The sequence below is a fragment of the Narcine bancroftii genome, chromosome 6 (assembly GCF_036971445.1).
Source record: "Narcine bancroftii isolate sNarBan1 chromosome 6, sNarBan1.hap1, whole genome shotgun sequence".
Taxonomy (NCBI): domain Eukaryota; kingdom Metazoa; phylum Chordata; class Chondrichthyes; order Torpediniformes; family Narcinidae; genus Narcine; species Narcine bancroftii.
In genome coordinates this window covers 35,737,319-35,761,219 of record NC_091474.1, presented here as the reverse complement: position 1 = coordinate 35,761,219, position 23,901 = coordinate 35,737,319, and the positions used below count along the sequence as shown (strand labels likewise).

The following is a 23,901-nucleotide window of genomic DNA, read 5'->3' as shown; positions in this document are numbered from 1 at the left end:
TGTTAATAGTGAATTGTTGTCATTGTGAAGAAAATATGAGAGTGCCTGTACTTTCTCAGGAGTTTGCAAAGGTTTGCAAAATCCTTGGCAAACTTCTACGGTGTGTAGTATGAAGCATGCTGACTGGCTACATCATGGTCTGGATATGGGGGCACCAATACCTTGGACCAGAAAGCACTGCAAAAGATAGTGAACTCAGCCCAGTATGTAATCTAAATGGAACATTGCTATCGGAGAGTAGTGGCAAACATCTGAGATGCACATCATTGCAGGGCACGTGTGGTTCTCACTGCTGCCAGCAGTAAAAAGGTAAAGGTGCCACAAGACTCATACCACCAGGTTCAGGAATAGTTGCTACCCCTCCTCCATCGGAATCATAAACAACAAACTCAATTCAGAGGCTCATTTAAGGACCCTTACTTTGCACATTATGTATTATTGAATATATATTTCCTGTATTGCAGTCAGTTTGTTTACATTTCTCTATTTTCTGTGCATATCTCCTCTTGAGTACATCTTTTTGCCCTACTGATAAGTAGAAATTCTGCCTGGCCTGCAGAGAACCTTGGGGTTATATGTGATATTATCTACGTAGTCTGAGCTTCGCAATTACGAATAATGATGGCACTGCTGTTGAATATCAAGAACAATTGGTTTGACTTTGTTGAAATAGGTCAAAGTGTGGCACTTTTGTGACATGAAGAGTATTTGTCACTTATCAACCCTTACTTGAATGATAAATAGGTTGAGCTGAGGGTAACTGAATTGCTCCATTATCTATGGAATGGCGTTAAGAATTCAATGTTAGCCAATCATCAAATCATAGCCCTTCTTGTGAATTTATGATTCTATTTCGTGATTGTTTCCTCTCTTTTTCTTCATTAATTGTAAACCTAATCTTCCCCCGATTGGATATACTCCCTATGTCGCACCCCTCTGCAATCCTTTCTTTTCCAGTTAAAAAGAATGGCCTTCAAGCTGAACTACAAACTCCCATTCTTCCCCCCCCACAGATGCTGTCTCACTGCGTATTTCTCACATTTTGTTTGCAGTTTTTTTGTTTATTGGTGGGGAGCATTATTGTTGTTTGCAGCAGAGAATAAGAGGCCCAAATCTATTTTCCTGATTCCGTCAGTTTGGAAGAGGGTGTACTTTTGTTTGAATTTGTTTCACCACAACTCTTTACTGCCTAATATTACTAAATTATTTTGATGCATTTCTTCCGAAAACTAAACCATGACTTCATTGAAATTTAGTGAAATGCAATATATAATAACCAGATTGGTTAATTGGAATCTTATATATTAAAAATAAATCTGAAGTTACTCAGACATTCTCCGTATTTTTCCTTTAATTGCTCCTAATAATCTTACCCAGACGAAAACTATATCAGTTCCAATCTTAAATTCCTTGATTGCCATGTTAAGATTTTAAACTGTATTTTAAAATCAAGTGCATTTTCTAAAACGTTGACAGGTAGCAGATAATCAAATATCTAGAGCATAAAGTCTGGAGATGCTGGCGTTGAGTTTGTGTATTGCTCTGGAGCATCTGAAATGCCTCAATGAATTTCCTTTAAAACCCTTAAATGGGATTGATTCATACAGATCAAAAGCTGCTTCTATCCCAATGAGCCAATTTCTAGAAAAGAGCTTTTGGTCAGATTTACAGTGCACACAAGTGAAAATGCCCTACTACATTTGACAAATGTAGTAGAGTTGGACGCAACAACAGGATTGCCAAATTTGTTGATGATACCACAGTAGTGGGCTGTATAAAAAAGGGGGGAGATTAAAAATTTGGATAAATGGTGTAGGTCAACAAGCATGCACTCAATGTCACCAAAACCAAGGAGCTGATTATACACTTTAGGAAGGGAAAACCAGAAATGTATGATCCAGTAATCATTTGGAAATCTGAGGTAGAGAAGGTGAGCAAATTTAAATTCCTGGGAGTCAACTATTTTGGAGGACCTATTCTGGACCCAGCATTGTGAAGAAAGCTCATCAGTACCTCTTCCACCTCAGGAGTTTGCAGAGGTTTGTTATGTCATTAGAAACCTTGCCAAACTTCGACAGATATGTAGTGGAAAGTGTGCTGACCAGCTGGATCACACCCTGATATGGGGGCTCCAATTCTTCTAAGCGGAAAGCTTAGTGGACAGAGCCTAGTGCATCACAGGAAAAACTCTCCCCATCATCCAGAAAATCTATAGGGAATGCTGCCATTGGAGAGCAGTAGCAGTCATCAAAGATCCACACCACCCAGGACATGCTGTATTCTCGCTACTGCTATCAAGACTCATACCACCAGGTTCCAGAACAGTTTTTACTGCTCCACCATCAGATTCCTAAACAATAGACTTCATCAGAGAGTCATTTAAGAATGATTTATTTTTTTCAGTATTATGCAGTTCATTTACATTTCTCTTTTGTTGATATATATCTATCCTTTTTGTAGAGTACAATTTATACTACCAATAAATAGAAATTCTGCCTGGCCTACAGGCAAAGGAATCTCAGGGTTGTTTGTGATGTTATTTATATACTCTTATAATAAATTTCAATTTGGTGCCTCACAGCTCTGGCATAATGTGCTGTCTATGCAAGCTTGAACAATCCTGTAGGTGTGTGGTTTTCTCCCACATCCCAAAATGTGAATATGGGGAGAATAAAGTGGGTTAGATGTGCATTAGTGTTTGAAAGGAAAGGTGCTTGGCAATTGGCACAAATTCTGTGGACTGACGGGACAGTTTCCTGCTGTATCTCAAGATAACTCTGCAACACTCTTTGGTCTCATATTACCACTATTTGCCTTCAGAACATTTTCTGTAATTGTTAAAATATGACCTTTGAGTTCATGCTCGTGAAAAAGGCAAGGAAAAAAAAATTAATAATGGAAAGGAAATAAAGAAATTTTGTCACTCATGAAGAGTGTATTAAGTTACTAACTGTATCTTGCTTTTCAGTCTCCAAACTGCTTGTTTCTAATCTAGCTACTTTTAATGAAAAATTATGCCAGTGAGTAATTTTGTACTGCATATTCTTCATAGCACACTGTTAGAGTTTGATACCAGAATGCTTTGTTTTGTAAATGAGCAGTACATACTTGCCTTATTAATTACTCTATAAGTGAGTAGTAGCTAAATTAGACTTATTGATTTTTTTTTCTGACTATAAAATTTTGCTATTTCTCAAATAACAAAATTCCCTCTACATATCAAAAAAAAATTCAGTTTAGTTTTGCAATTTTAAAGAAATTCAATGGAGTTGGATTGTCACATCAGTACCTAGCACCACTTATTGTAAAGGACTAATGTTTGGTGTTTCCAACCTAGTACGGTATTTCGCATCTCGGTGGGAAACTTCTGAACATAAGATGGGAGGGAGAGTACATATAATTCTGTGCATATTTTTCAAACTATCAGATACACTTCATGACGAATATTAATGTACATAACCACAAAAGGTAGCATGCTTAAAATACGTGATGGCCAACTACAATTTGTTCCCCATGAAGTCAAGTGCCATGCAAATCTGAAGTCACATGCTATAATTTTGACATTATTCAAGAAATCCTTTGAACTTCAAAAAGTAATTTTTGGTCCATTTGTGCAAGATGCCCTGTTTTACACATTTTCAGTAAGACCATAAGCCATGGGAGCAGAAATAGGCTATTCAGCCCATCGCATTTGAGCTCATTTAATCATGAGCTAATCCATTTCTCACTCAACCCCACTGTCCAGCCTTTTCCCCATAACCTTTGATGCTCTGACTCATTAAAAAACTATCAATCTCTGCCTTAGGTGCACCCAGTGGCCTGGCCACCTATGACCACAAATTTACCACCCTCTGGCTGCAGAAATTCCTGTGCATCTCTGTTCTAAATGGATGCCCTTCAACCCTATAAAGTTGTGCTCTCTTGTCCTAGACCCTTCCCCCCTCCCCCCCTTGGAAACAACCTTTACATCTACTCTGGCCCACCTTTCAATATTCAAAATGTTTCAGTGAGATCCCCCCTCTCATTCTCCCGAATTCCAATGAGTACAGGCCAAGAGCTGTCAAACAGTTCCTCATATAATAACCCTTTCATTCCTGGAATAATCCTTGTGAACTTACTCTGAAAAAGTTTCAAAACCACTGTTTTAATCGTACCTAATTGACTCGTTATGTGCACGGATTCATAACTCCAAAGGAAATGAGCCAATGACAATTAATATATTTCAGTAACAATTAGGTCTCAACAATGAAGACGCTGTTTACATCCAGTACCGCACGGATGGCAGTCTCTTCAATCTGAGGCGCCTGCAAGCTCACACCAAGATACAAGAGCAACTTGTCCGTGAACTACTCTTTGCAGACGATGCCGCTTTAGTTGCCCATTCAGAGCCAGCTCTCCAGCGCATGACGTCCTGTTTTGCGGAAACTGCCAAAATGTTTGGCCTGAAAGTCAGCCTGAAGAAAACTGAGGTCCTCCATCAGCCAGCTCCCCACCATGACTACCAGCACCCCCACATCTCCATCGGGCACACAGAACTCAAAACGGTCAACCAGTTTACCTACCTCGGCTGCACCATTTCATCTGATGCAAGGATCGACAAAGAGATAGACAACAGACTCGCCAAGGCAAATAGCGCCTTTGGAAGACTAAACAAAAGAGTCTGGAAAAACAATCACCTGAAGAAACACACAAAGATCAGCATGTACAGAGCCATTGTCATACCCACGCTCCTGTTCGGCTCCGAATCATGGGTCCTCTACAGGCATCACCTATGGCTCCTAGAACGCTTCCATCAGCGCTGTCTCCGCTCCATCCTCAACATTCATTGGAATGACTTCATCACCAACATCGAAGTACTCAAGCTGGCAGAGTCTGCAAGCATCGAATCCACGCTGCTGAAGACCCAACAGCGCTGGGTGGGTCACGTCTCCAGAACGGAGGACCATCACCTTCCCAAGATCGTGTTCTATGGCGAGCTCTCCACTGGCCACCCAGACAGAGGTGCACCAAAGAAGAGGTACAAGGACTGCTTAAAGAAGTCTCTTGGTGCGTGCCACATTGACCACTGCCAGTGGGCTGATCTCGCCTCCAACCGTGCATCTTGGCGCCTCACAGTTCGTCAGGCAGCAACCTCCTTTGAAGAAGACTGCAGAGCCCACCTCACTGACAAAAGACAAAGGAGGAAAAACCCAACACCAACCAATCAATTTTCCCTTGCAACCACTGCAACCGTGCCTGCCTGCCCCGCATTGGACTTGTCAGTCACCAACGAGCGTGCAGCAGACGTGGACATACCCCTCCATAAATCTTCGTCCGCAAAGCCAAGCCAAAGAAGAAAAGGTCTGGAGCAGTGATTCTCATCCATCCCTTCCCACTCAAATACCACCTTAAGCAATCCCTTACTAATCACAGAGCATCGATGGCATAGGAATTACTTAAAATGTTATGTGAGTGGAAAGAAAAAGGTTGAGAACCTCTGATCTACTCCAACTTAATTAAAGAATTAAATTACCTCACCTGGCCTTACCTCACTGGAAGCAAGCTTGTCCTCAGCCACAGCTCACCAAAGCCTCAAAGTTCCACTCCTTCACTGGGTCACTCACACTTCAGCTGACTTGCTGCTCCACTTCAGCTTTCCCTCCTTTTATTCGTCCCTGCCAATTATCTCAAGTACTCACTCCCACAAATCAACAATGTTCAACTCTTCAGTTTCCCTCTGTGCTCTTTTATAAAAAATGTTTAAACCTCTCTCATAGGCTAATTCTCTCTACTTACCACTCTCCTCCTCTTACTCCAATGGCCCGACATCTTCCCTTCTTGTATTTCCTTCCAATCTGCTTTGGCCAGTTCCTCTCTCATGCCATTGAATTTCATTTACTCTACTGAAATATGGACACATCTGACTTTAGTTTCTTTGTTAAATCTCAAATTGAACTCAATCATATTGTGATTACTACCCCCTAAGGGTTCCCTTACTCTAAGCTCTCTCACCATTTCTCGTGCATTACACACCTAATCCAGTGCAGCCTTCCCCCTAGTAGGCTCATCAACAAGCTGTTCTGAAAAGCCGTTTTGTAGGCTTTCTACAATTCTCTCTCTTGAGATCCAGTCCCAACCTGGTTTTGTCAATCTACTTGTATTGTTAAAATCCCTCTAACATTGAGCATCTATTGATTTTCCATTTGCTGTTATAATTTGTTGTCCACATCCTGGCAAATATTTGAATATAGCTGCCAACGGTGTCTTTTTACCCATGCCATTCTTTACTCAACCCACAATGATTTTATATCTTCTGAAGCTATGTCGCTTTTTTTGATTTAATGTTGTTCCTTGCCATCCCCTCTGCTTACCTGCCTATCTTTCCAATACATTGTGTATCCTTAAACATTAAGCTCCCAATGACATCCATCCTTTAGCCATGGCTCCATGATTGCCACACATCATGTCTGCCAATGTGTAGCTGTACTATAAGATCATCCACTTTATTTCTTAAGTTGCATGCATTTAAATACAAAACCTTTAGCCATTATTACTTTTGACTTTTTGTCCCTCTTGCATTAGAACTCATTCCACTGGCTGCAATTTTGTCCTATATGCCTGTCCTTCCACGTAGCTGCCCCTACTTGTGTGGCAACTGCCTCTTCACTTCCTAGTTCCCATTCGACAGCAAATATAGTTTAAACCCCTCCCCTAACAGAATTAGCAAACCTCCCTGCCAGAATATTGGTTCCCGTCAAGTTCAAGTGCAACCCGTTCCACTTGTACAGATCCCCAGAAAAGGTTCCAATGATCCAAGAAATTGAAACATTGCCCCCTGCGCATTACTTCAGCTGCATATTTGTCTGCACTAATGTCACTACAATCACATGCTAAATCTATACTTAGTATTAATCAACAGAATTCTCAATGTTGAAAGTAAAAGGAGGTGCAAAACATGGAACTTTTGCTTCTCATTTGGAATAAAGCTAAACTGCTACTGAAAATTGAACATTACACTCTGAATATGAAAGCTTCTGTGATTGGCTGGTTTGATTGAGAAATTTGCATTTTAAATCTTCTGCTGGAAGCAAATAGTGATTAAATTTTAAGAGTTTAATGTTTAAATTTAAAATATTGTAATTTTGGAATATAATTTGTATGTGCAAGCTGATTAGCCCTGGTTTTGCACGTATAATTCACAGAAATTTTTATCTTGGCTGATTGAATCAACCAATTTTTTTTTTGCCACTTTTACTGGGGGTTGTATTTCTTGTTATTGTCTTCTGCAGTATTGTTCATTTCACAATTTCCTTTCATAACCCAAGAAAATCCTGGAAATGTATTCAGCTATCAAATAAAAAAGTGTAGTTAAAAGTCCAGCATTAACTTGATGTCCAAATATCCTCCTGTAATATCATATTTAAGTGCCTAGAACAGTTGCTGTTTGGTAGTGTTGAGGTGTTCCACATCTGAGAGTAGAGTGGATGGGATTGGATTATTGGAGTGACTGGCTAAGAGGTGAAAAAAGAGAATTTTAAAAAGACCTATTTAAAAACAAAGTTTGTGGATTTGGTAACAGCACATTAAAAATCTGAAAACTATTTCCCCAATTTCTTCTTTACCTTTCCTCATCTTCTTTATCAGTTAAATTAAGTAGCATTTCTTCCCCTTTGTAATGAAGGGTCTTTGAATTGAGATGTTGATTGGTTTCTCTTGCCACAGACTGGCTGAGTTATTCAGCCTGTTTGTTTATAATGGAAGCAAGGTCAGTAATGAAACAGGTGGATTTACATCATTTTTCTGAAGTTATCCCACAATGAAATCCCCTGCAACCTGCAATCAGTTTCATCTTTGTGCAAGGAGCAAAGACATCTCAAGCTGTGCAGCCCTAGTAAAAACCAACTGAGTATGATTTTACTGGCCATAACTCCAAGCCCCATTGCAGCCTTCAAGTGCACAGTCACAAAAAAGCTTCAGAGGCAAAATGAAATTGACTGCCAACACCAGTTTACCATTTAGCTAAGAATGGAATTAAAAAAAAACAAATTCCATTTGTTGGATGACTGTCATCTCAGCCCCAGGTATTACTGCAAGAGTTTCTTAACACAATCACTCAAGCTCATTTATCTACCATTTCAATTAATTCTTTTCTGTTATAAGACCAAAAGTGGTCAAGTTTTTTGGAGATCGACTAATTGCTAATAATTGCATCACAATGACAGATTACTCTGATTTTGACCAGTGGAAAAGTCACACCCTGTCTACATTATTAACTTGATGCCAGTGTTGTAACTATGTTGAATAGCACAGAGACATAGAGAGTCTAGAAATGGGAAACTTTAGTACTGCTGCTGTGATAATTGTCTCATGCAATGTTTTAAGATGAACAGAAATACAAGAATGACATGTCCATTTTCTACTAGCACCTTGTCCTAGGAATTAACAGGGACAGGGTCCAGTGAAAAAAGAAAACAGTCAGCATGCACTGGAGATTGACGGCCTCGATCCCTACTCGTATCCCTGGCGTCAGCTGAAGCACTGATTAAACTAGTAGAAAAATGTCAGCAGAAAGTCACCCACTTCTGGTTGAAGATAGACGCTCCTATCCCCAGGGATGAATTGTGTTCAGTAGAAAAGCAGTCAGTCTCCAAGTTAAAGATGGCCCAGTGGAAACAGCAAAACTGAGAACTACCCTCAGTTCTGGAAGGGATCTTCTTTTTTTTTTTGAAACTTTATTTATTAATTTTAACATATAAAAAAAGTCAGTAATTCACATACAAAAAAAATACAAAACGAAGTAATACAAATACAAAGTAACATAATTAATACAATACCAATCTCAAAATCTCCCCCTGACAACTAAAAACTAAGACTAAAAGAAAAGAAACTATTTTTAACCCCTAAACCCCCCCCTCCCCACAATAAAGAGTGAAGAATTAATAATATAATAAGAGAAAAAAAATTTTTTTTTAATCTTAAAAAGAAAATCAATATATATTTTAAAAAATATTAATTAAGTATTAATTATTAGTCCACAAAATTTTTATTATACAAAAAAAACAAAAACAAACAAAAAAACTTAAAACGAAAAAAAGCCAACTAATAAAAAAAAACTAAAACAAAAGGAAAGAAAAAAAAACATATATCTAGAGAAAAATATATATAAATGAAAAGTTTTTTTTAAAATGAAAAAAAAATAATTAATTCAAACTTATTTAAGTTGTATATAATCAATAAATGGAGTCCACTTTAACTCATAAAAAGACATCTTATCTTGTATAGAAAATGATATTTTTTCCATGACCAAACAAAACTTCATCTCTGAATACCACCTATCTAAAGACAATACATTTCTATTCTTCCAAGTAATCGCTATACATTTCTTAGCCACTGCCAACGCTAAATAAATAAAAGAAATCTGGTAATTATCTAATTCTAAATCAATCAACGGTTGCATATACCCTAATAAAAATATATCAGGGTCTAATACAATATGAAGATTATATAGATTATTAAATACAGATTGAATACCTTTCCAAAATTGTTGTAACCGATCACACAACCAAACAGCATGTAAAAACGTACCAGAAACCTGATCACAACGAAAACAAAGATCTGACTTACTAAAACCAAATTTTTTTAATTTTTCGGGTGTTAAATATAATTGATGTATAAAACTATAATTGATCATCGCCAATCTAGCATTGATCAATTTTCGAACACTGTTACGACAAATTTCAGACCAATCTTCTTCAGTTATTGTTAAGCTTAAATCTTTTTCCCATTTCATTTTATCTTTATCCCAATCTATTTTACTTTCACATTCCAACAAAATACGATACAAGCCTGATATATAACCCTTTTTTGGAAATGAGAGCACGTATTTCTCAAAATCAGTTTCAGACAATAAATTCATTTGGCGACCACATACCTTTTTTACAAAAGATCTTAACTGATAATACACAAATATAGAATGACCACTTATATCAAATCTCTTTTGCAATTCTACAAAAGAACAAAAATGACCTTCTAAAAAACAGTCAGATAAATTATGTATTCCTTTCTCCTCCTATTGTTTCAAAATAGTATTAGATACCGTGAAAGGAACAAGTTGATTATTAAATAATGGTAATCTTCCCGACCACTTATTTTTCAATCCCATTTTATGTAATTTACTTGTCCATAAATTCATTAAATGTTTCAATATTGGTACATCATAAGTTCGTAACAAATTTTTATTCCATCGAAATAAAAATTCATTCGAAAATTTTTCAGAAATAACTGCCAATTTTATCTGTGCCCAACTAGGCGTTTCTTGTGTGGCCATTAATACGCTAAGAAATCTAAATTGAGCTGCTTCATAATAAAATTGAAAATTAGGTAGTCGTAACCCTCCAAATTGAAAATCCCACATCAATTTTTTCAATGCCACCCTAGGGAATTTTCCTTTCCACAAAAAATCCCTAATTACCTTATATAAGTCCTTAAAAAATCTTTTTTGTAAACAACAGGGAATTGATTGGAATAAATATTGTATACGAGGAAAAATATTCATTTTTATAGTATTAATTCTTCCTAATAAACCCAAAGGTAAATCTTTCCATTTAACTAAATCTGCCTTAATCTTCTTCATTAAAGGAAGATAATTAAGTGAATATAAGTTTTGGTAATCAGTATTAACATTAATTCCCAAATATTTAATTTGTTTCGTCCACTTCAAATTCGTAATATTTCTAAACATTGAATAATCATCTTTTCTAATTGATAAAATTTCACTTTTAGTCCAATTAACCTTATAACCAGATAATTGACCATAAATCTCTAAAGAATCTTGAAGTGCTGGCAGAGAAACATCAGGATCCACCAAATACAGCAAAACGTCATGCGCAAATAAATTTATTTTATAATCTTCATTCAAAACTCTCATACCTTTGATACTTTCATTCTGACGTATTAATTGTGCTAAAGGTTCAATAACTAAAGCAAACAAAGCGGGTGATAATGGACATCCTTGTCTAGTAGATCTTGTTAAATTAAAAGATTTTGAAAGCAAACCATTAGTAACAACTCTAGCTTTCGGGCCATTATACAAAGCCCTAATCATACCAATAAATGAGGGACCAAACGAAAACTTCTCAGTACTTTAAAAAAAACTTCCACTCTACTCTATCAAATGCCTTTTCTGCATCCAATGAAACCACCATTGGATAATTCTTCTGAGATTTAGATCTATTTATTAAAGTAATTAATCGTAAAATATTATCCGAAGCATACCTATTTTTAATAAAACCTGTTTGATCACGATGTATTATCTTTGGTAAATACTGAGCTAACCTATTAGCCATAACTTTAGCCACTATTCTATAATCTACATTTAACAATGATATAGGACGGTAAGAAGCTACCTGTAAAGGGTCTTTATCTTTTTTTGGTATAACTGTAATTATAGCATTAGAACAGGACAGGTAAATGAAAAGTATCATAAAGTTGTTGTATTACATTCTTAAATAAGGAAGATATATCAACATAAAAAGTCTTATAGAACTCAATAGAAAAACCATCTCCACCGGGCGCTTTTCCATTTGGCATATCTTTTATAGCCATTTCAATTTCATTATCCATAAAAGGTTTATCTAACTCCTGTCTATCTTCTTGAGTTAACTGTGGTAAATTAATATTTTTCTAAAAAGAGTATTGCATCTTCTTTTATCTCTTTACATTCAGTCAAATAAAGTTTTTTATAAAAATTACAAAATTCATCATTAATTTCTTTTTGACTAAAAGTAATACCCGATTTATTTCTAATAGCTGATATAATCCTAGATAACTGTTCTTTTTTTAATTGCCAAGCTAATACTTTATGGGCTTTCTCACCCCAATCATAAAATTTATTTTTTGAACGATTCAACAGACATTCAAATTGATATGACTGTAACTTATTATACTTCAACTTTAAATTAGTTAATTGGATCTTTTGAAATTCAGTAGCTTTCTTTTGAAATTCTTTTTCACAGATTGTTATTTTCTTCTCCAAATCCTCAGTTTCTCTAACTCTCTCTTTCTTCAATTTAGATGCATAACTGATAATTTGACCTCGTAAAAAAGCTTTCATTGCACCCCACAAAACAAACTGATCAGAAACAGAATGAACATTATTAGCAATGAAATCCTCAATTTGTTTTTTCAAATAAACAATAAATTCTGGCTTTTGTAGTAACATAGTATTAAATCTCCATCTTAAAGTATGTTGTGTAACTTGAGAACTTTGATATTCCAATAATAACAATGAATGATCCGAGACTAACCTTGCCTTATAATCCACAGATATAACTTTATCCTGTAAATGTGCCGAAATTAAAAAATAATCAAGTCTTGAAAAAGAATTATGTTGAGAAGAATAAAAAGAAAAGTCTTTCTGTGTAGGATTAAATCTACGCCAAATATCAACTAAATTCAAATATGTATCGCCATCTTTGATTTCTTAATTACCTTTGGATACTTATTCAATAACGGTTCTAATACCATATTTAAATCCCCCCCAATCATCACATTGGAATTAGCTTGTCCCAATAATAAAGATATTTCTGTAATAAAAGCAGTCTTCAACATTTGGGGCATAAACATCAATCAAAGTCATTAGAAATCATACAGTTCAACTTAAGTAGTCTTCCTCCATTTTTCTCCTTGTCTTGCAATTGAAACGGTAAATTCTTATGTACCAAAACCGCAACTCCTTTTGCCTTTGAATTAAATGAAGAATAGAAGACTTGTCCAACCCAATCCCGCTTAAGTTTCAAATGTTCTTTATCTGTCAAATGAGTTTCCTGTAAAAAGGCCACATCTACTTTAAATTTTTTTAAATAAGCAAGTACTTTCTTACGCTTTATAGGATTATTCAAACCCTGAACATTAAGAGAAGCAAACTTAAATTTCGACATATCTTTCAACAATTAGAAAAAAAACCCAACTCTTACCCCTTTACCCTCTCTTAATACAATCAAAAAAAAAGAGAAAAAAAAGGAAAAAAAAAATTTTTATTGAACAAAAAAAAACCCCTTCACTCTTTAATCTGATAATACAAAAAAAAAGAAAAGAAAAACCGGGTAGGAGGTTAAAAATACCCCCTCCCGTCTAAACCGCTCAATGCGGTAACTCCCCCAAAAAAAAATGGGTGTGAGATAACTCACACGTAGCTGATGACTGCTGGAAAATACTGCCCATCCAGCCCCCTCTCCCAACCCCCATATCATATTAACATAATCATTATCTAAAACCATCTCCAGAATTTTCTTTTAATCAATTTAATCTCTACGGCCACCCTTATCTCCATCTCTTCTTGGGGATCATTTCCCTTCTTCCATCTCCAAATTTTTCTGAACAATTTTATCTCTCTTATCTCCCTTATCTCCATTTCTTCTTGAAAATCGACTCCCTTCTTCTGTCTCCACTCTCTTTGGAGACCATGGTGGACTACGTCTTTCTTGAAATTGCATAATTGACAAAGATTGAGCAAAATCCATAGCCTCCTTAGGATTATCAAAAAATTTGGGTTGATAACCATCTTGAAAAATCTTCAATACTGCTGGTCTCTAAATGTTGCTTTATATCCTTTTCTCCATATTCTAAATTCACGCTGTTGAAACATAACTTCTTGACTCAAATCCGGATAAAAGAAAACACGATTATTTTTGACCATCAAGGGGGATCTTCTTTGTTGTGCATTTCTTATAGCCGTGCGCAAAATTGTCTCTCTATCGCAATAATTTAAACAACGAACCAAAACCGATCTTGGATTTTGTCCTGAAAAAGACTTTCTTCTTAAAGCTCTATGGGCACGTTCCAAAATTAAACCGTCCGGGAACTTATCCCGTCCTAACACCTGCGGGATCCATTCAGTAAAAAATTTTCTTGGATCCGGTCCTTCCATACCTTCTGGTAAACCAACAATTTTTATATTATTCCGTCTAGATTGATTTTCTAAATAATCAACCTTTTTCATCAGATTCTTATTCTGAATTTGTAAATCTTCAATTGTTTTATTTACTTCTTGCATTTGTTCCTGTACTATATCCATTTCATGATCAACATCTTCAAATTTTTCTTTCACTTCAAGCTTGAAAGCTCCATAATCAGCCATCTGTTTAGTGATAGTTTCTGTCAAAACCTTAAGCTCAGTATTAGTTTGAACTACAACTCTGGATAATTGCGTCATTGTAAGATATATCTTGGTTTCAAAATTCTGAAAATACATATCCATTTGAGTAGATTCAACTACAATAGGCTCCTGCCGTTTCTGTTTCACTGAAGGATCTTCTATTTTTTCCCTCATTTTAACTTTAGCAGTTTTTCTTATAGTTTGGCTGCGTGTAGAAACCCCTGCCACAGCCTCCTCAGCAGTATCTGGAGGTCTGTGGCTAGGGATATTCTTACCCCATATTTTATCAAATACTTCTTGTAAATCGGGTTTTAGTAAAGTCTCCTTTGTTAATAGTACATCTTGCAGCACTGGTGCTTTATCCAAGGTTAAATCTCCACTCCCTGTCGGATTTTCAGCAGACAGCGTCTCAGCTGGTTGTAGGAGTAAAGGTTCATTCATAATATTTACAGCTAGTGCTGTTTCTCGCACATGCGCCCGGCTAGCCCTTTGTTCTAAGGGCTGCCGGGCGCCATCTTCAAAGAGTCCTACCGACAAAGAACTGGACTCCGCTGCCGAACCTCGGATCTCCTCCCCTGGGTCCATCTCGCACTGTAGTCTGGCTTCCCGTGTGCAGGTGGGCTTGGAATCTTTAAGTCCTGGAAAATGTAGTTTCTTGACAATCTGTTGCCGTTTTTTTTTTACTTTTCTTCAACCAACTGTACCATCAGGGATTAGCCTAATACCTCTAACCATTTTTAAACTTTTAAAAAGTTTTAACGGGCATTTCTAGACAAAACAATAACAAAGAGTCGGGAGAGGACTGGAAGGCACGTCTGATCCTTATGCCATCTTGCCACGCCCCCATAGTTCTGGAAGGGATCTTGAGTAAAAGCTGAAATTATCAAATATTCCACAGCCCTATTATTAAAGATTGAGATATTCTTGAAGCCTTCACCTCACAATAATGATTCAATTGACCACATCATTACAACTATACCCCACTTTACGAATACTTGAATTACAAAAATTTGCTTTTACAAAGAAACCCGTGTTCACTTTTATGAAAGGATATGAATGGGTTTTCACTTTTATGAAAATAGCCTTCACTAGTAGTGAATGGGTCTTCATTTTACGCCATTTCGGTTTACATAAGGTTTCATAGGAACTCTCTAGTTTCATAGAGTGGGGTATACCTATACTGAGAATAAATTTTTAATATAATCTACAATTTTTTTAAAAATCAAATCCTCCCACTCCTTTGGCAGGATTTTGACCTAATTATCTTGGATTATTATTATTCTAGGCTTTTCAGGTTATAAATCCAGTAATTTAAGCACAGTAATTCTCATTGAGAAAAGGTTTACAGAATCTCTTTAATTTATTCAAGTTAAATTGACAAATTTTTAGCCATGTTCTACTCTTGATGCTACAAAAGGACCACACATTTAAAACTCAATTTCAAAAGCAATCCTTTACACGTTTTATTTCTATATAATCTTGTTGGCCTTCCTCAACTAAGTAATGGAACCATTATGGGGATTACATGCTTGACATTAGAAGATAGTCTTCAAAAATATTTCATAAAGTTAAAGCTGTGCTGATATCTAGAAACAAATGAGGGAGTTGCATCAGTGCTGTAACTGTCTCACAGGGTGTAGATTTTCAAGTGAGTAGACAAACAAACAGAATTCCAGATACCATCTGCTCAATTTTGAAAATATTTGATTTCCCCTCCAGTCTGTCTGAGACTCAATTTATTATGTTAAATATGACATGGGAGACTCTCTACAGAGTATGCAATACTGCGTGTGTGGTTCTTTTTCCACTTTTTCAGTTGAAATTGGTCATTTACCAAGTTAACACTCTGTGGGTCAACTTGACTCATCTCAACTTGCTACAGGTTGAATGTGCAAAATAATGGCAATAGTGAGAAGAGTTTCAATTCATCTTTATATTTAATGGGTGGCACGGTTGGTGTAGCAGTTAGCACAACACCTTTACAGTGCCAGCAATTAGGACTAGGGTTCAAATTCCACACTGTCTGTAAGGAGTTTGTATGTTCTCCCCATGTTTGCATGGGTTTTCTCTGGGGGCTCCAGTTTCCTCCCACCATTCAAAACAAAAGTACCGGGGTGTAGATTAATGGGGTGTAAATTGGGCGGCATGGACTATTGGGCCAAAATGGCCTGTTACCATGGTGTATGTCTAAATTTTAAAATTGATGACCTTGAGTAAAATTCTGGTTCACACTGTTCACTCAAAGCAATAAATAAATTGGATGTAAGGAATCACAGAAAGTACTCTGAACTTATCCATATGTGTAGGTCAATGTTCAACATGTTGGACAGGGTAGTGAGTTGGTGGGACAAGAAAGGAATTAACACAAGGTTTTCATTTATATTTTCAATCAAGTATGCCATGTTAATTAATGTTTTTTTTCATAAACCTGCCTATTTAACCACATGTATGAGGCAAACATCATGTTAGATTAAAAAAAAATTAAACCATGAATATGCAAGGAGCTTAGATTTTAAAATCAATTGGTATTTAGAGCATGGGTCTCTTTTTTTCAGCACCTTGAACCTATGGTCCAAGATTATCACAATCTGTTAAATCCACGCTGCTTGTTTTCTTCAGCAGCATTTCCAATTTTTGTTGTGATAGTAGGTGCAGCCCAAGACACACCACTTTTCCAACTCCCAAACATTTGTTTGAAAAGCTTAACAATTCATTTTCTTTATCTTCGTTTTAAATTAATGTTTATATACTTGAGTATATTTCTAATTCCTGCAGTTATTTTAAATGTATTTGAACTATTCTTAACATCGACTGCCAAAATGATCAAACATGAGGCCTCAGGACTTGTCACAGGAACCTAATTGCCACTGTGCACCACTTTGGCAAATCGGATGGCCGCAGCAGCCAAATTTCTAATTCGATTAGTCCTGCTGTGTGCAAAATACCATCCGACTAATGGTATTCAATACATTACCCAGTGTTCTGCCTTTGTAGGCATCAAAAATACTGCAGCACTGATTTTCAGAATAACATTTGAACAAATTTTAGTTTTTAACTATTTTCTTGACTGATAGAAAACATGTTGTATTGACCTAGATTTGAAAATGGTGGATTAACAGAGGAATACTAAATTTGCTATAATGCACCATTGCTCTTCCAGGGGTCACAATGTTTGAAGCTTATGTATTGTAATCAAGGGTATTTTCTGGTATTAATAAGAATTTGAATTATTTATGAGCTAACTTCACTGCATAGCATCTTCATCTTGCACTTTGCGTGGTTTAAGTGGTGTACTGATATACGAAGTTGAAGATACTACTTACCAATTAGCTTATAAAAGTGCATTTACTTCTAACTTCCCCTCATTTCCAAATTGATTTTTTTTTTTAATTTTCATATCGTAAGGGTATGGTCACATTTAAAAGATTAGGAATTGTACTAGTTCCTAGTATACCACTGGTAAGAATTATTTCCTGTGATTGGCTGTTCAGTCAGCTCAATGACATCACAGCTATAGCTGTTGGACCCAAATATCCTTTTGAACGAATTTCTGACACCAAGAAGTAATGGTAAAATGCAGCCTAAATGCAGAGATCCCTTGATCTCTGGTAACTATCACTGCCTTGTTGATATTTTATGTGTCATGTGATCCATTGAAAATTTGCATGTTCCAGTAGATTTTAATCAACCCTTCAAATCAAAAAAAGTTAGTTAATAGTAGTATCTCATACTTTAAAAATCAGCTGCCATTCCATCATTGGAATTTGACCTTTATTTTTCTTGATTTCACTAGTATTTTTATTTTTCTAGCCTTTGTGTGGCCAGTTTCAGTCATTAAATCACACAACTTGAACTAAGGTCTAACTCCTCCCCTAATCTTCATTGTACTCATGAAATTTTAATGCAGCAAATCTTGTATTTTAAATGCATGTGTATTTTTAAATCACCACAGATGGCAATGTCTCGGGTTTGTGTGTTATGAATGGTTTAATGACATTGTAATAACTTTCTCTTTTTGAACTTTGCTGCTTCTATTCTGTTCATAGTTGCTATGCTGAGTATTTTAGTAAATTTAGTATCACTTTTATTTGACATAGTAAGGCCTGAAACTATTTATTTGTCCTACTTCTGTGACAATTAAATCCTGTCATTGTTCACAATGAATAACTAATTTACATTAAATGTGCATTATGTAGTTTAATTATCTCCATCATTAATGTAGTCCGCATCAGTTGCTTTTGAAAGATCAATTTTGAAAGCAGACAAAAATGAGTAAGCCATTGTTGTGTGACAGGAAGACTTAGAAACTGGATGTTAAGTTGCATGCATACATCATGCTCCACTTCTGAAACTTAATTCAAAATTGCAGAAGTAGAGAAACAACTACTCTAGCATAATTGGGATTTTTTTTTAATTCCCAGAATATCTAAATCAAAGCTTCTCTTTTAGAAGCAAGTGGATAAAATATTGATATTTATATTCCTCAAATCCAAATCCTACACTCCCTACCATCTCTCAGTACTTTTACATTACTTCTACCACTATCTGTGTTCCAGTAGCCAATTCCTTCATTCCCCATGCAAGATGTCCTCCTATGTTTAACATTCAGCATTTTCTAATTTCATGCAATCTTAAACCTCATTCTGCCTGAAAGAAGCAATGAATTTGATTTCCTGGTTTTAATTGCCATTATTCTCCAATAATGCAAGAACAAGCTATTTACCCTACCAGACTGATAATTATGTACAATTCCTATAAACTGTTCACACATGCCTGCTAAACTCTATTTGATCACTATTAGCGTCAACTCCTTTCTCCCACATTTATCCAAGTTTTGCTTGAATATTTCCGTAATTGGTTTCAACTATTCTGTTATGGTAGAAAATGAAAATTCTGTACAATTTTGATGAATTCCTTGGAGGTATAATTCCGATCTCAATATCATGTAATATCATCTTTTCAATGTCTACCATTCCTTTAATCATGTTGAAGACCTTTCCACTTACCTTGAAGCATTTAATTGCATTCCAACCTGTTCAACTTTTCCTGATGTATAATCTCTTGCTACATTAGTCTGAATCTTTATCAATGCCTCTTTTTTTAATGCCATATTTTTCCTTAACTTTCCCAACCTTCTATCTCAGTAATCTTCTCTGCCCCTCCACACCAGAATCTCACTGCTTCCCAACCTTTTTGGCTTTTGTCAATCTGAAAGAAGCAATACTTAACATTTAAAATGCTGTACAATAGAAACAATTGCTTTTTTTTTTGTACTGAGCAACCCACCCCTTTTACTGATCATAGTCTTTGGTAAAATGTTATTGTGCTAATAAAAAGTAAGGATACAGACTGTTAAGAAATTCTGACCAATCACACGGTCATGATCTCTTTTTTTTGTGATACATGGCCAATTTCAGCCAGGATGAATACTCCTTGGAATGTTTCCTTAAACACCACTTTCCTCCTCCATCTACCTTCACTGCCAACAACATCAAGTTAATAGTTTTTCTTCATAATCAGTACAGAGCTACAACATTCAGTCACTGCTCTTACAATTTCCTCTTTTTTACCTTTTTTATTTATACAAATGGATATCGATAAAGTTATAATTTAACAACGCAATGTATTATTTCATTTTCCAGTCAGTGTAGTTTGTTATCATTAACAGGGAGAATGTGAAAATCTGTTTGAATGACTCATCCTTCAGCTCTACTCACTTGTCCAAATCAAAAATGCACCTATGGGGATTCAGAGGCCCAGTCTAAGCCTGTACCTTTGTGTGATGTTGCAGGATGATCCCTTGTGTTAGACTTCCCAAGTCCACCTTCCACACCCTTGCAACTGGTGAGCTGTTGTTTTCTATATTCATACGGAACTCAAATTTCCACCCAACTCTCATTTCCGACTCATCCCTTTCATTTCTATCTCCCTCTAAAGCTTTAGATTAATAACCATTTTCAGCCTTCTATTGCATCCTCCTCGTTTCTCACTTTCCAGATTTATTGTCAGAGAACATGCATGACATCACATACAATCCTGAGATTCTTTTTGTGTGGGCAATTGGTAGTGCAAAATAACTACACAGCATATAAATGTAAACCAGAACTGTAAACAAACTGCAATACACAGATTTTTTTTAAATCAATGAAGTGCACAAGTAAGAGTCCTTAAATGAGTCTCTGATTGAGTTTGTTGTTGAGGAGTCTGGTAGAGGGGTAGCAGCCTTTCCAGAATCTGTTGGTGAGAGCCTTATGGCACCTTTTCCTCTTTCCTGATGGCAGCAACGGGAACCGAGCGTTTGCTGGGTGGTGTGAGTACCTGATGATTGCTGCTGCTCTGTAGATGTTGTCAGAAGTGGGGAGGGTTTTGCCTGTGATGTCCTGATCCACTATCTTTTGGAGGGCTTTACTCTCAGGGTATGGCTGTCCCCATACCAGACCACGATGCAGCCGGTCAGCACACGTTCCACCACACATATGCTGAAATTTGCTAGAGTTTCTGGTTTCATACCAAACCTGTGCAAACTCCTGAGGAAGTAAAGGTGCTGACCAGCTTTCTTCATGATGTCATCAGTGTGTTGAGTCCAGGAAATACCCTCCGAGATGGTGACTCCCAAGAAAAATTTGCTCACCCTCTCCACTTCTGATCCATCTGATCAATGAATTATCTGCCTCTATTGTATCCATTGTTTTCCTTAATCCTTTGACCTTCTTCTCTATTTCAATCAAGCCTAAAGTTACTTCCATGTCCATCAAGGCAGGCTGCAGCACTCAGGAATGTAGATCGAGTTCAGTGATGTCAGATAACCAAGCAGTCCAATGCAAGGTTCTAAATCTATAACATTAACTCAGGCTTTTCTGATCTCAGACGGTGCTTGAATTTTCATTACTTTGTTTATTTTTTTTGTTCTACCTGCCAGTTATCTACATTCTCCAGCCAGATCAGCTAAGATTCCCTGGACAGCATCCAGTCTGGTGGTTTGTTTCCACCTTGCCACAGACATTCACTTTGCTCTCACTATTCCATCCTTGCACATTAAAACACGCTTGGTTGCTTTATTTTTCTCATTGCACTGAAGGGTCATTGACCTGAATTATTAACTCTGTTTCTCTTGATAAAGGTGCTATCTGAGTAGTTGGGTGGCCAGCATTTTGTTTTCCTTCCAATTTCAGTCTTACTATTTGCAAAGGTTTTTTTTTTTCCCGATTTAAGACAGTAACTACTCATGGTAATGCACCTTGGGATATTCAGAGCTCAACATTCATTTATACGTAACGCATTCCTTGACATTTTTCTGAGGAAGAGGTTCCCAAGAACCTCCCATCATAACATTCATTGCTAAACTGCAGTTGCAATATCAAATTGAAGAAATGGACTTTAAACAAATTTTATTTGAATTTTGACACATGAAAACTAAAGAGCATAAACTTGCAAATTTATGAATTTGATTTTGCATACGAAACTGAATCAAGATTCGCAGAGAAAACTTCCTATTCCATCTTTTAAGACAAAATTTGAAGGCATTTTAACTTGATTAATTGACATTTGTGTTTTTTCTCCCCCCACAGAGTATGCAGAAAATATTGGTGATGGGAAGAATGATGAGTTCAAAGAGAGTGAACAAAAAAGAATCCTTGGCCTCCTTGAAAATTTTTGAAATGACAGTATCATTATGGTCATTAGGCAACTGCGAGGTGTGTTTCAAGAAATACTTAGTAAGCCTTCAGTCGGAACTCGTCCAGCATATACACACTCACTCCTTTCTACTTTGAATACTTAGAATGGAATTGATTTTTATCAAACGTGGGAAATGTGCCTCTTCCCCAAGAAGAAAGATGCTGTTGGAGCAACATGCTATTCCATTGACTAAAGAGCATGACGATTAAATTGCACTTTTTTTTTGAAAGCGCAAACCAGGATCTTTCAATTATTTGTCATTGGAAAAACAAATTAATTTTCTCCAGTGGTGTTGAATATATATAACATGACAAATGTAATCTGTTCAAACAATTGGCATTTTATTTACAAATTCCCAGTGAATTAATTGAAAATGTTTGGTTTGCATTGTATCTTTAAAATGTTTTTGCCCTGATGCATATCTACTTGATATATTTTCCACCCCTCATACATGCAAGTCCTGAATGCTACAATTCCACTTTGCATTTCAGTGAAGTACACATTGATGTTTAAACGTAAAGATTGTTTTATATTAATGTATGAAATTACCCTTATGAATTTTATTTGTTCACACAGTATAATTCTGTGTACATTGTAAACTCTAGATTTGTTGTGAATGTTTTCTTTACACATTGCATAGATCTGTATTTAGTTTTTTTTTAAATTTGTCACCGCGAGGAGAAACCGCTAAAGGAATTTTACCCAAGTTATTAACCTATTTCCCTTTTCTAAATGCTGAAGTACTAATTTACATCATTCACAGCTTTCCTTTTTTTTAAAAAAAGAAGTGTTATTGGCAGTCATTTAAGTTACTGATATCACAAATATCCGATTATCAGCTAGACAGCAGGATGGTAGTTTACTGAACTGGAGTGATTGAGATAAGCCTGTCTATAATAGGAAACACACCACAATCATTGTTTCTTGTTAAAAGTGTTACTCCTGTCTGCAATTGATGCCAGGTTCTACTTTAAGCACCAAACCCACTATCCCTGATTGGTTTCTGACCTAACTTTGAATTAGTATTCAACTTAATAAACTGAGGATAAAGATATTATTTGAGAACAGCTCTGAAATGCAGTTAAAAGCAGGTATTCAAAATGGATGATTATTAATTCCCAAAAAATGTTTGTTGGCCTTCATTTGTACAAATAAAGTTGTTTAAAATACCATTTTTAAGTTTATTTTAAAAATGTACTGTGTTAGTTCATTAATGATTATTGTATAGTATTTTGTGAAATAATTTTATAGAACATTGATAGCTAGAAGCCAATGCTTCCTGGATTTACCAGATCAGAGAGGTCTAGACAAAAGGCATTAAAAAATAACCATAGAATCGGAATCATATGGCACAGAAACAGACCCTTCAGCAAAACTCACCCATGCCAACCAAAATGTCCAACCCACCATAATCCCACCTGGCTGTATTTGGCCCATATCCCTCTAAACTCATTCCATCCATTTGTTACTTAAAAATTGCAATATTGTCTGTCTCAACCACACCTCTGACAGCCTCATAAGAGTTCCACTGAGGTAGTCTCAATCTCTCTCTTGCTCTCCTGTGTTTTTTTAAAATTACCCTTCAGGCTGCTGTTAAATCTCTCCTCTCAATTTCCCTTCCTCGCAAACCTATGCCTTTTGGTTACTGATTCCCCTACCCTCTACATTCACTTAGAATTGTTAAAAAACATGATCAAAAAGCCCCTCAGTCATTTAGGAGTTACAACCTTAATATTCTGTTCATATGCAACTAGAAAATAAATTCAACTCCAGGCCACCTTCATTGCAATTTTTATCTGACACTTTTTTAAACTTCATTTGAATGATATCTCAAAATCTTTGCCACAGGGATCCTTTGTTGAATGAAGAAATTGTTTGGCTTATGGATATGTTCTGATCATTTCTCTAACATTTGAATGACAAACCTACCTTAGAATTTCCAAATCCTTAGTTCCCTAAAAGTCACAAGACATGTTGATAAGATGATGAAGGAACCATTTGTCTTGCTTGCTTTTCATTATTCTGAACATGGAATACAAGGTTTGGGATGTTGGGTTAAAAAGAATGCTGATTAGGCCACACAGAGTATA

At 36.1% G+C, this 23,901-nt stretch overlaps 1 protein-coding gene across 1 annotated transcript in view; it reads left to right on the top strand.

The window, feature by feature from the left end:
* ctnnbl1 (catenin, beta like 1) overlaps positions 1–22,983 on the top strand; it is a 137,999-nt gene extending 115,016 nt beyond the window's left edge. Inside the window, exon 16 of the mRNA XM_069884633.1 lies at positions 21,703–22,983. Within this exon, the coding sequence (XP_069740734.1) occupies positions 21,703–21,791 (89 nt within the window). The 3' untranslated portion in view covers positions 21,792–22,983. The remainder of the gene's footprint in view (positions 1–21,702) is intronic.
* The last annotated feature ends 918 nt before the right edge of the window (positions 22,984–23,901 follow it).